The sequence below is a fragment of the Archocentrus centrarchus genome, chromosome 21 (assembly GCF_007364275.1).
Source record: "Archocentrus centrarchus isolate MPI-CPG fArcCen1 chromosome 21, fArcCen1, whole genome shotgun sequence".
Taxonomy (NCBI): Eukaryota; Metazoa; Chordata; class Actinopteri; order Cichliformes; family Cichlidae; genus Archocentrus; species Archocentrus centrarchus.
The window spans coordinates 25,876,729-25,889,845 of NC_044366.1; the positions used below are offsets into that span (position 1 = coordinate 25,876,729).

Below are 13,117 nucleotides of genomic sequence, written 5' to 3' on the forward strand. Positions count from 1 at the left end.
CTTGGGGATATATGTGAAGGGTCTGTAGACAAACTGTCTTCATGTTTAGCATTTCCGCTAATCCTTATCTGTAGCAATTTAATTTAAAAGAGCCGTGGATAACACGCTAATAAATTACAATTAAATTGTATGTTGTCGCATGGCTCTTGTATGAGATTGTGTCATTTTTTTCTGGTAACCCACTGAATCAAGCAACTGCACATGCAACATCAGTGTGCACAGAATGATGCATTAGTGCACTTTGATAAGGCAGAAAGGAAGAAGTTTGATATCCATCAAATTAGGAACAAACTTGTGAGATTTGTTTCCTGCTTAGTTAACATGTTCACAAAGGTTAACCCCATACTGTGCAAAAATACCATGTGGTCCTCTGGCTACGACTGATTTCTTCATCTATATTGGGGCACAGGCAATCTGGGAATTCATCAGCTATTCTGCTGACTTGGCCTTTGAGAGATTGGTCAGTTTTGTGGGACCACTGATTTGCCGGCAGATATAAGATTCAAGATTTCAGTTTTCATTCTCCGGTCATGCAGATGAGGAAAAAAAAAAGCTGCATAGTTATTAGATCAAGGATTTAAAGATGGCATTTCAGCACATACAATTAAACTTCAGTAGAACTTCCACCAGAAGTGGAATGTGCCAACACATTATTCATATGCAGTTATCTTTTTGTTCACGTTATGATACAGGAAACTGTAAAAGTGCCCGAGCCAATTTTCAAAGCTGCATTCTTTTCTAACAAAAGTGTTGCCGGGCACAACAAACCCCACCCCGGCAGATGTTTTAGCTGATTTGAACGTTGGCTGTCTCACAAACACGTCACTCTCCAAACACTGAATCACCAAGATTTTCCTTCGACCTTGACCTTGAGGTCATGATCACCGACATTCAAACTCATCCGAGATTTTCAGTAGATGCATCTATGGTGTGAATTTGAACATCCTAGATCCTTGAGTTATTGCATTCACAAGATTTTCAGAAAACTTGGCATCTGTTCTCTGACCTTTACCCAGTTATGGCAAAAATGTAATCAGGTGATCTGGTATGAATCGGACAGGTAGTTTTGCTGTAATACTGTTAACAAACAAACAGACAAGCAGACAGACAAACATACCAAAAACAATAACCTGTTCCCTGCTCTGGGGGTGGGGTTATTAATTTTCTTGTTTCCTTTGGGCATTTAAAAGACCCTGGAACCAATCTTGAATAGCCTTTTATATATGATGTATGGTCTTACAAAAATGTTTTGGATGTGGTTGTGTGAGTCTTGATTTGATTTCTCTTCAGTCATATGGTACTGTACAAAAGTATTGAGCCACTCCACATATGTTGTTTCCAAGGAGCCAGACTTTATTGTAATTTTTTTAAAAGTGGTCTTGAGCAATAGTTCTCCAGGCTTTCTGAAGGTCCTTCAAAGTTTGTCTTTGGCCACAGGCTGCTTTTTCACTCATTTTCAGTCCAGTCCTTGTACCTGACCATTTTCAGAGGAATATTTTGTTGTTGTTGTTTGTTAAGTCACTGAACACTGAGCTATGAAGCATCAAGAAATTCACCTAACTCAGGCACTTTTTTACTAGCAGCCTGTTGCAAAAACTCATTATTTGTTCCAATTTCTTCAGCCGAATCTACAGAAAAATGCCAAGACAGTTTGACAGATATAAAATTTGATTTTTGAACCAACAAGCTGATTCCCAAAGATCTGTTAGCCAAGGACTTGGCATATCTCAGCATGGTGTGCAGTATGTCCTTAAAAATAACTTGAGGAAGCTGGAGTGGTGGAGGACAAAAGAAGAAGCGGCAGACCTGAAAAACTATCTACAGCAGAACAGTACAGTGAACAGTATCTGAAAGTCATGACCTCAAGAAATAAGAAACAAATCCAGCAAAGACCTGCCAGAGGACCCTTCAGTTCATCCATCTGTTTACTGAAGCCTCACCAGAAATGGTCTCAGTGGAAGGGTGGCTGTCAAGAAGCCATTCTTAAGGAAGGGAAACAGGGAGAAAAGGGTAAAGTATGCCAAATTACACAAGAACTGGACTGAAAATCAGTGGCAACAGGTCTGATGCAGTGATGGATCCGAATATGAAATTTTTGGTTCAAATCACCATCAATATGCACGGAGGAGGTATAACAGTGTCTAAACCTGTAAAACACAGTGGAGGCTCTGTCATGGTTTGTGGCTGTATTTCAGCCAGTGGTGTTGGAGATCTTGTCAAAACTGATGTAATAATGAACACAGAAAAATACTTTCAGATTTTCATCCACCATGTAATATAATCTGGAGAGCATCTAACTGGCTTAATTTTTCAGCATGACAATGATCCCAAACACACTGTCAATGAAGTAAAAAATGGATAGAAAAACACACAATGGAACGCTATTAGTCGTGGATTGGCCTCCCCAGAGCCAAACTGTGTATTTGCCTTAAATTGTGCACGTTTCAACAAGTCGTTGCACCCATTTCCCATTTTCCTAACAAAACATAAAGAAAAGAGGGTTGGCTCAAGACTTTTGCACAGTACTGTACTTTCTTTGGTAAATGCTTAGGTTTGAATTTGCTTGCAGTCTGTTTTTAATTTTCATAAAGCATTACCTTTTAATTTATGACCACCCCAAGCGACAGGAGGCGATATAGCCAAGTGCATTGTGTCGCTCCGCTTTTTTTTTCTGCGCCTGGTTTTGCTCAAACTGCGGATCGGATATATCGTTACTGGAACGGGAGCCTCTTATCGGAATCGAGAAGGGTTTTATTCGCTTTCCATTCAGCGGGTGTTGTGTTAGCTGAGCTGTGCTCGGTTGCGGTGCAAACTAGCTTACAGACATCGCTGATCGGTGGAGTTCACACTAGCCGTCTGGCCTGTTTTTTTACTGAGCAGCATTTGTGTCCGACTGCGCTTCCGCCATGTTGAGCTGAATCAAGTTGTGACTGACTGCTGGGACCGAAGTGACAAGCCCCAGAAATCGGACTAGATAGAGTTAGGGGGGCTGTTACCGCGCCGGTGACGCAGGAAAAACACCCAGAAGCAAGGGGAAAAAACCCGTAGGAATTAGATCTTTCTAGTAACAGGTTTGTGTCCTGCGAAACTGTCACCGATATAGGGCACGTTTATGTAATACACGACGACACCATCGTTCAAGGCTGGACGTAGCCCGTGAATAGAGGGGGAAGTCATATCAAATTCCTGGTGAGTTGTTAGCCGACTAGCTCGGTGTGCTGATTGTTAGCTGGCTGATGCTAGTACTAGCGTCAGCTGTTGGTGTATGAAAGGTAACATTATAGCATTTCGGGTTATTGGTGTTATTCACTTGCTGGCGGAGTTTTCTCTGTTAGCTGCAGCTTACTAAATCATTGATAATGTCAGTGCGATTAAATTGCAATTCACGGTCCTAACAGTACGTGTAGGCTGGCTAACTCATCCCGCTAGATTCACTGAAGTCAGCTAGCGCTAGCTACCTACAAATGGTCCTGTCTACAGACTGAGAAGGAACCTTTCCTTTAAACGTCTAATGTTTACAAGTTGGCGAAATATAAATACCATCTACCCAGAGTTGTTAATTATTTTATTACAGCGGCTTTACCAAAACTACATTGCAGTTAGCCCTTTCTATAGCCCGGGCCTCTGAGATGTTATTTTCTGTTTGTTTTAGCTAAGTTAGAACTTAGCGTTAGGCGATACGGGTCAGGACAGTCAGTTAAATTTCAGGAAATAGACGACTCCACTGTCACTGACATTTTATGCGTTATCCCAGAAAGCTAAGATGGCCACGAAGTGGCACTGAGCTGAACAGGAAAATGATAATTTTATAGGCTGAACACTAATTAACTTGTCGAGTCATCTCAGCGAGGTGCTTGTGAGAAGAGAAACATTAGCTACGGTGAATGCATTTACTTAAGCACAAGCTAGCGGTTGGCTAACATTAACTGTTTAGATTAGTCCTTGTTAGCACGACTGATGTACACTGCAAATGGCGTTACGGTAACACAGTCGGTCGACAGCACTGAGGAGAAACGCGACGTTAGATCGGTATCGGTTCTAGCTGTTAACCAGATTCTCTATGTATTTGGGCTCCTCTGTTATGCAGCAGAGGTTTGCAGGGCAACTATAACGTCAGGCCTGAGCGGATAACGAGGCCTGCGTGTCTCAGCGCAGTGGGTTTTGGACGACCAGGCCTTCACCGCTGTGCTGTCTGGGTGGATCGCCTCGCAGGCTAACCATCGTTAGTTGCCGCAGCTAGCTAGCAGCAGGCGTTATTAACTAACTAGACCACCAGCTGTTAGTGTTAGTGGTTGACGGCGCTAGTTTGCAAAGGTAGTTACGTAATGTCACGTTTACTTCATATGCACCTGGACTGTGTGTCATTTTGAAGGTATTCCATAATAGAGCATATAACATTACATGACCGATTTACCCGTTAGTAATATGTCTGTAAATAACACTAATATTTCAAAGCCGGGTTGCTCCAAAAGGCCCCAGCTGCACCTAGCATAGAGCTAGCGTTAGTTGTGGCTGTTATATTTGTGTATCAGTTTTTCACTTTGGTGATCAAACATGATAATGTGTATTTATTTATTTATTATGCGTCATGAACGTAACCCACCGTCCCCGTTTTAGCAGATAGTTAGCTACTGGCTTACTTAACTGATGGTACACTTGGCTAAAGGCTGTGACATTTAGTTTCCTGCAAGCTAAAGATACTCCTCAGGTTTGGCCTTTATTAATAACTGTTGTGGACTGTATGCTACCTGATGGTGCAGCAGGTAACGTGAAGTAGGAAATATGCTAGTTTTATCTCTGTTATATTAAGAATACAGTACCGGAGTAGATGAATAAAAATAAATTAAATCATTTAATTTTGTACACCCATGTTAATTTGTTTTCAGGCATTCGGGATTATACAAGAGGGCGGGACAGCAGCCGATCTAGTTCTTAATGTTTATAATTTAAAATTATGGTTTGTCATATATGTATCTATTTGTTTTGTATAATGTGCAACCAACAGTCTGCTTAATATTTTTTTACCTGTAGTCACATGTTTATCTGCTAAACCCAGTTGAGCTGGGGTTTGAGAAAGACATTGTTTGACTTTATATCATGTTAACTTTTTTGAAGATTTCAGCTAGTACAATAATATATATATATATATATATATATAATGTTGATATATATATATATATATGTTGATATTCCCTCATTATTAAAAGGGAATCGCAGGAGTAAGTGCGCTTTGACTTTAAATCTGACATAGCCGCTCCATTTTGATTTGTGGGGGGAAAAAATTAAAATAAAGACATTCTCTGAACATGAATATATCCTAATTCTGCATTTTAATAACTGGAAACCTAATAAGTGTGGACCTTTGACATAACATTTTTATTTGTCTAATTTGAAGAATTTGCCTTTTCACTTATTTTTGACTATTGTGTCATGATTTTCTAGTGGTGGGGTTTGGACAATGTAAGAAAAGCAAATTAACTATTCAAATATTTGCTGTTTTCTTTCTGTACCTCTTGTGAATATGAAAAAGTGTCAAGCTTTAGATTACTTTATGTAATGAAGGTGATTTAAAAGACTGAGACTCTAAGATTGAAAGGCAGGAATAAGCTTAAAGGATATTTATTTTCAGAAATATGTGGTCATCAAATACTCAAGTGCCAGCGCCAAACTGGAAGCCGCCATAATGCTGTACTGATGAGCGAAGCCACACTTAAAAGTGACTATGGTCCCATGTAACTCAGGTCTTATTGTCTTTCATATGGATATTTATTTTGTGGTGCTCACTAAGTTTGTTGCTGTCATGTGTAAAAGCCATGGCAATGACCAAAATAACTCAGATGAGGCTAGGAACATTTGGTTAAAAATGTGAATGAAAGTGGTGGCATCCAAACTCTGGTAAACATCCTTCACAGTTTACAGACCAACTTCCTAGTTTAACTTTGTCCTGCTGTTCTCACAACAGTTGCACATGGATGCATAGTTTTGCTGTGCAATGGGAGAATACTACTGACATAACAGGTTTTCCATTTAAGTAAAGTGAGTTAAATAATGTGGCCAGGCTGCTGTACCGTCTAACCCCGTGCTGCTTGGGGTTCTTGCCTCATTGGACTGTAGTGTTTAACAATGTCATCAAGGTTCTCAGATCTCAGCAATTACTTTGGCAGGCACAGTTGTATTGTAATCTCAAAAACGATTGGCAGACAGATGAAGAGTAAGAAACAGAATAGGTGTGAACTAAGATATTGTAAGCTCATAAATGATGAGTCTCGAAAGCTGTTTCATGTTGCTGTAAAGGCTATAATTATCACTCTTAAATAGTATAGTTTAAAACAATGGATCAATTAGCTGAGCTCCTGTTAATATGCATTGCTAATAACTAATGTGGTGATACTAAAACAGATAAATCTAAAGCTGTTTTCCCTTTACAGTCCATCACTGCTACCTTGCCCCTTCGTGCACAATCTGATGTTTGTCTGCCTTTAAGATGGTTATTTTTCCTGTTGTGGGATTCAGACTGGCAATCTTTTGATTGCGACTTCTTTGCGACTGTCTGGGGGCTTTGTTAGTATGATGCAACTTAGTGTCATGGTTTAAATGAAAACAGGCTTTTGGATGATTTCTTATGATTTGTATTGCATTGGTATATGTACCAGGGGTTAGACAAAATGTTAAAAATACAATTTATCTATTTAGTTTTTGCCTCAAAGAATGTTGTCTACGTTTTTTGGCGGCTGCTGTGACAAAAATCACAAAACGTAAGTGGTAGTGTTATTACTTTAAGGCTGGATGGGCTGAGATCGGCCTCTCCAGTTTGTGTCCTGTTTGGCAAATCTTCTTGGTTTCTGAATAAAAGAGAGAGGGGTGCATGCAGTCCGTCACTGAAAAGAGAGCTTTTGTTAGGTAGCCAGTGGTTCACTGACACGCACAGCTCAGTTGAGTTTCTTTAGATTGTAATTTCTACAGTACATGTTTAACAGTCTGCTAACCCATTTTGCTTTTACATATTATGTGTAACTTAAGCAGTCAGCTGATAATTCTCACCTTTGCCCCCTCTTCCCTGCTCTAGGTTATGCAATGGTCTCAGCAGCACGCACAGATCTCCAGGTGCTTGTGTCCCTCTCTCGTGTGTTCGGGCTCTCTTCCCTCTGCTCTACAGCTGAGGTGGCTGTGATTTCCCTCCTGGCCAGCGCTCCCTAAGAGGCCAAGATTGCCAAGATCTGCCCTGTGGCGAGCATGACGGCCACCACGCGTGGCTCTCCGGTGGGGGGCAATGACAGTCAGGGCCAGGGCCAGGCACCTGATGCTCAGAGCCAACCCACACTGCCACAGAACCAGGTCAGCATCATCTTTCTAACACTCTGACAAATTAGACACAGGAAATGAAAATAACTGATTAAAGTAAGGAAAAGAGAGGTTTATGTTTTCCTTTCTTTTTTTCTTTTTTTTTAAAAACCCCTTTCCCAGTCAAGACACTACAGCACAGTCCCCCCCCCCCCCCCCCCCCCCCCCCCCCCATTTTCTTTTACCGATATTGCTCATACCTAACCACACACAGATGCCCAGGGAGATGAAGAGAGAGGGGAGGCAGGGGCGGAAAAGAGGGAGAAAGGGAAAGAAGGCGAAGCATCAATGAACAGAGCCTCCTGAGTGATGGATGAAGGGTGTGTGTGTGCGCGTCTTTGTGCGTGTGCAGGCCTGTGTTGGTTAGAGATGAGCTGTGGTGAGACGTGAGAGGCAAGCTGCCTATGTAGGTCAGCCAAGCAGAAGGAGCCTTCACCACACACCCCCACATTTTATATTTCTCAGTTATGCGTTTCTTTCTACGATGAGTATCCCTCTTTTACTCTTATACACAGCTGCTCACACCACCACCACCACCACCACCAATGTTGATGTGCACTCATTAGATGAGGGTGGAAATAAAAAAGTGCTTAAATGCACATTCATGGATGCGCATTTTTGCTTTAGTTTCTGTAATACTCTTACTTCCAGTGTAGCACTAAGATACTCCCACGTACTAACACATTTATACTTCAGCCATGTCAGCTCCCTTTTTGTTTCCTGTATGATAAAATGAGGAATATTTTGTATGCAACGTATCAGAGGTGTGATCACTTGAATGTCCTTTTTTTAAAAGCAAGCTTTTCGGGAAAGACACCATAAACAAGAAGTTAGGAAATTTCTATAATAGGAGCAGGTGGGCACTAATGAGCAAATCCTGCCCTAGCTGTTTTTGTAACCGTAGTAATCAGTGTTAGGACCTGATCTGGGGGGGGGGGCTTTACAGGTAAAGTTTCTTTTTTTTTCCCCCCAGCCTAACTTATTTTGGGAATCCAATCTGCTCTCATGTTAGAAAATCCTGATTACTCAACATCGCATGTCAACTTTACTGACACTATCTCATCAAGCCAGACACAGTTCGTAATCTGTCATTGGAACATCTATGGTAGAAAGCGTTTGTTTCAGTCAATTCTTCTTTTGGAAACTATGTAGTGCAGTTTTTTTTTTAATTGCACCATTATTGGAAGAGTCTTATGTAGCCTCTCCAAAGCTGGCTGTAGTTGTTTCGCTCAGTGCAGGATCATGGCTGCGCTAGCCTGTATCTCCTAACAAGCATTTTTGACATGACATTGTTAGGGTTTGCCATAAGTCTCTTAGTGAACATGTTCCACTTGTTGACATTTCTTTGGCTGTGTAAAAGCAGTAAAAGGGCAGGCATGCAGAATAAAGAAATTGAAAGTTGGCCTTTATGTAGATTTATAGCAGCTGTATTCTACTGCTAGGAGCACACAGGATATAAAAAAAGTTTTGTCATCAAACCACAGACCAAAACAAATAAAATGGAGGCTGTACAGGCTTTCAACAAAAATTGCTCTTAAATATTAATACGGGGTTAGACAAAATTATTCAGTCCTTAACATGCTGCCCATTGTAACTTTTAGCTTTTTGTTTTAACTTAGTTGTAAACAGGGTCACTGATAGGGATGTTTTTAAGCAAAATATGGGACTTTGTTTTAGTTCCTGTCAGTGCAATGGTCTCTGTCTTTTGGCCTTTGCCTTAAGTAACATGTTGACCTCACTTGACCACTGCATGCTTATGTGTAAAGGAACTACTTGCACCTCATCCAGTGGTGAAACTCTGAACCACATAAGTTAGTGAGATATCAGAAGCAGCACAATGGGAAATTGGAGCAAAATATATTTCTTTTACCAAGTGTGTTCCCAGTAATAAAAAAAAGCTTAAGATTTTTAGGAAGTTTGGACACTTGCATATCTTAAATCAGGATTAGCACCTCTAATACCATATTGGGATAAATCCTATCCTATACTCTTTCTGTCTTAAGACTTAAGATTGAAAGTTTATTTTATACTCTGAACACTCCTATCAAACAAGAAGGGAGCCTTGTCTCTTTACTGGCATATGGCACTATAAAGACAGCAATCTTTAAAGTTACACTCACTGGCTCTTTCACTTTTTTGTTCCTTAAACAAAAACTAACTGAATTTGAGCAGAAATGTTTTTTGTTTTGCCGTCCATGGTTTAATGCAACATATAAATGGGATGCCATGCTTCAGGAAAGTCACGCTCAATTGTGATCTTATTTGTTTGCTGCAGGCATACCAGCAGCCAAAAATGCCCCATTGAGCAATGCATGAGCTTGTTAGCAAATGACCAGACAAGAACTCAGATTGAATAAATATCTGCCTACAGCTTCAGATCGTCATTGAATGTGGGCTGCTAGGCAAACCTGGTGGAAGTGGCATATGAATGTATGAATCTGTTTAGTTGCTGAGGTATGGATAATCAAAAATAAAATATAAATAAATGACAGTCAGTAAATAAATGATTAAGCCTTAACACACACCACAGTAATATTAAAATGTCAGCAATAATTTGTGAAACATGAAAAATTCAGTAACTTGTTTCTATTTATGTATCATTTTGTTAAATTCCCTATTTATGTATTTATTTTTTATTGTAGAAATTAAGCTATAAAGCTATGCAATCCTTCACAACATATTTTCTTAACACACAGATTTCAATAATATGCCACTTGCTGCAATTTTTAAAATGCATAAAACCCTATAAATCATGACAAACTCACTCCAAGAAAAGTAAAGTGTGATTTTTGGCTAGATGGCTGCTGCAAGTTGCTGGCAGTTATGTGAAATTGCCGTAATGGTAAATGGAGAATGTTTGCCTTCAAAGTAAAAATTGTGTCTTGGTTTCTTTGGGAAGTCATTACTTTTGCTCTGAAGGCTGATGTTTTTGATTTCCAGTTTGTTTGGTTTTTTTGTTTTGTTTTTGGGGGGTGCAAAGGGCAAAATTATAGATTTGAGTAAGTGAATGGTTGGATGGATGTACTTAAAAATTCTGTTTCAAATGGGATGTTATTTAAGGTTATTTAAATTTTGGACTTGTTAATGTTTTTCTGACAAATGGTGTCTAAGAGATGTGAGTCTCTCAAATTAACTCGCACTATATTACTGATTTGGGAAAATAAATAGTAGAAAAAAAGAAGGTGGGGGGGGGGGGGGGGGGGGTGCGCGCTGTTTGATGTCTTCTGTCTTTTGCCCACTGAACTGAAAATGAAACATAACTGACTGTTACATGGACTACATTTCATAAAGGTAATTGTCAGAACACATGAGAACAGTGAAATTGTGTTAGACTATGCTGCTTTTTAAGGTTAGGTTATTAAAATTTAAATAAAATGAGGAAAAATGAAAATTTAATTACCTGGCCAATATCACTAGTTGGATGTGTTAGTAAAAACAAAGGAGTGAGTGTGCTGGAATAAAGCCATTGTTTTCCAAAGTGCTGCCCAGGCGGAGGTCTATTGAAATGAAATGTACTGCGCATCCAGGGCTGTGCTGTAGTGTGTGTGTAAGCTGTTCAGGCATTTTCTTTATGTCAACTTATTGTTTAGAGCACTTTTTTGGTGAATTTATTCTGATTTGTAGAAGGTAAGAATTTTTCCTCAGTGTCTATTCTGTGTTTATTTTTAATTACATTTGTATAACATCAGGTCTTAGTTACTTTTTCTTTTGGTACTTGCATTTTATATTACTTTTAGATTTTTTTTTTTTTTTTTTTTTTTTGGTAGCAGGATACATCCAGAAAAAAATATAAGCTGCGATTTGATGGTCTATGATTTTTTTTTTTTTTTTTTTTCCCTCCTTCCTTCTTAGACATCATCTCCTAACTCATCTAATGAGAACTCTCCAGTGAGCCCACCAGATGACCAGGGCCAGGGAGATGGTCCCCCTCAGCTGGAAGAGGAAGAGCCAGCTTTTCCTCACACTGACCTAGCCAAGCTCGATGACATGATCAACAGGTAGGTCACATTTAAGTCAGTTCTATGCCAGAGAATGAAGTACATATTGTTGTAAACAGACATTTTTTTTTACTCAATTCAAAATATTTCTCAGTTGGGTAGCATCCGTCTGTTAACTGTGTGCACCCCATTTAGAGTTTGCTTCATGTTTAGTCTGAACACATCACATCATTCATGTTCACACTCTCACAGGAGAATTGCCTAACAGGAAGGCAAATATAGCTCTTTGGGGTGCAGGTAGATGCTATACATATGCATTCTACACACATTGTTTTTTCTGGCTATTCACGTCTTTCTGTTCTCTCAGGCCTCGTTGGGTTGTTCCAGTTTTGCCAAAAGGAGAGTTAGAAGTCCTCTTGGAAGCTGCTATAGACCTGAGTAAAAAAGGTAGGAATGTACAGAATGTTGTTTTCCATGGAGGTGCTTTGTGGTACTGACATCCTACAGTCTGTGCTTATGGCTTTCAACTATGATTTTCTTTCTTTTTTTTTTTTTTTTTTTTTTTTGTCAGTCTAATGTTGTGAAACATTGAGCAAATACATGTAATCAATAACATTGTTCTCCTTGTATACTTTATACATCCAAGACATCCAGACCAAAATATTTTAAATTTACAGTGAAAAAAAAAATAGAAAATTACAAAATCTTCATGTGTGAAGTTGTAAATGTCGAATGCAGGTGTTTTTATAAGTAACTGTTTAATTTTGTATACCATATTGATTTTTAAAAAGATTAAAACTAAACCTATTCCCATTTGGTACCTTGTTTTGCTCTTAATCAAATACATGTGACCTTTCCTTTTACTTAATCTGCAGTATTTGCGTAATCATGTAAAGAGAGTGGAAAAAAATGACCTTGTTCTTGCAGTGTGAGAATTCAGCTCAGTCATTTCTAAAAAAAAAAAGTTTTAATGTTCTCTTTATTGACCTGAGATTTACAGTTATGCAATCAAAAATATGTTAACATATGTTTTGTACTTCATATATGAAGTATAACATAGGGGCGTAACTTCTAAATTGCATCAGTTATGATATTAATCTCATGCATAGTGCAGCCGTCTCTTTTTGATGTCCACCAGAGTTCAGCAAGGAATCCTCTCAGAGGAATCAAAAAGAGGGCGTTATACACCCAGACATTAACTCTGGATGATACACCCCTGACTCTGCTACTTCATATGCATTTCTGTATAGAATAAGGATTTGAGGTTTTGTCTTTTATCCTTTAAAGTGAAATTGTTGTTAGCAAATGTCTTCACAACCAGTTTGGACAGGAGGAATGATTACAGCAACCATAAACTCTTTAAATGGTGTCTATCGGGGTGTCTGTCCACTGACAGCATTTTCTTTTTTTTTTTGCACTGGAAATGCCCATGACCTCAATTGCAGAGGCTTCTCTCAAGTGCTTGTTGTTGCTAGGTTACAAAAACCGTCTTCTTTAAAGTTTCCTCCTTCGTCATTATTTATAGTGTTGATACTGTAAGTTGTGCCCCTTCTTGAATTCGATTGGTCTGTGACAGAGACGTGACATTGACGAGCGCAGCAGTATTCCCAAAGTTGACCTGTTTTCAGCTGAGAGTTCTGTAAGCGCAGCGGAAAAACTCTGTGCGCCTGAGGGCATTTGTGCTCTGAAGACTTTGACTGGTATCAGCGCTCAGCTTCATAGGATTTCTATAGAGAAGATATGTTGAGTGCATAACGCTGCCTGTGGACATAGTTTGGACACAGGTCCTTATGTTTATGTTCATTGAACAAGTTTAGAATTGTTCTGACTCTTCAGAT

The 13,117-nt window shown here is 39.3% G+C and overlaps 1 protein-coding gene across 11 annotated transcripts in view; it reads left to right on the forward strand.

Moving 5' to 3' along the window:
- The first annotated feature begins 2,710 nt into the window (after window positions 1–2,710).
- The window catches only part of usp9 (ubiquitin specific peptidase 9), a 37,675-nt gene continuing 27,268 nt past the window's right edge, over window positions 2,711–13,117 (forward strand). For 5 of the 11 annotated variants that reach the window (XM_030757562.1, XM_030757570.1, XM_030757571.1 and 2 more), the window contains exons 1-4: window positions 2,712–3,189; window positions 7,067–7,335; window positions 11,194–11,339; window positions 11,647–11,726. In XM_030757562.1, coding sequence (XP_030613422.1) covers window positions 7,234–7,335; window positions 11,194–11,339; window positions 11,647–11,726 — 328 coding nt within the window. In that variant the 5' untranslated portion in view covers window positions 2,712–3,189; window positions 7,067–7,233. Of the gene's footprint in view, window positions 3,190–3,256; window positions 3,273–3,737; window positions 3,881–4,010; window positions 4,030–4,083; window positions 4,373–7,066; window positions 7,336–11,193; window positions 11,340–11,646; window positions 11,727–13,117 lie in introns of those variants that run through there. The other 6 variants (XM_030757569.1, XM_030757568.1, XM_030757564.1 and 3 more) reach the window with 6 other exon arrangements.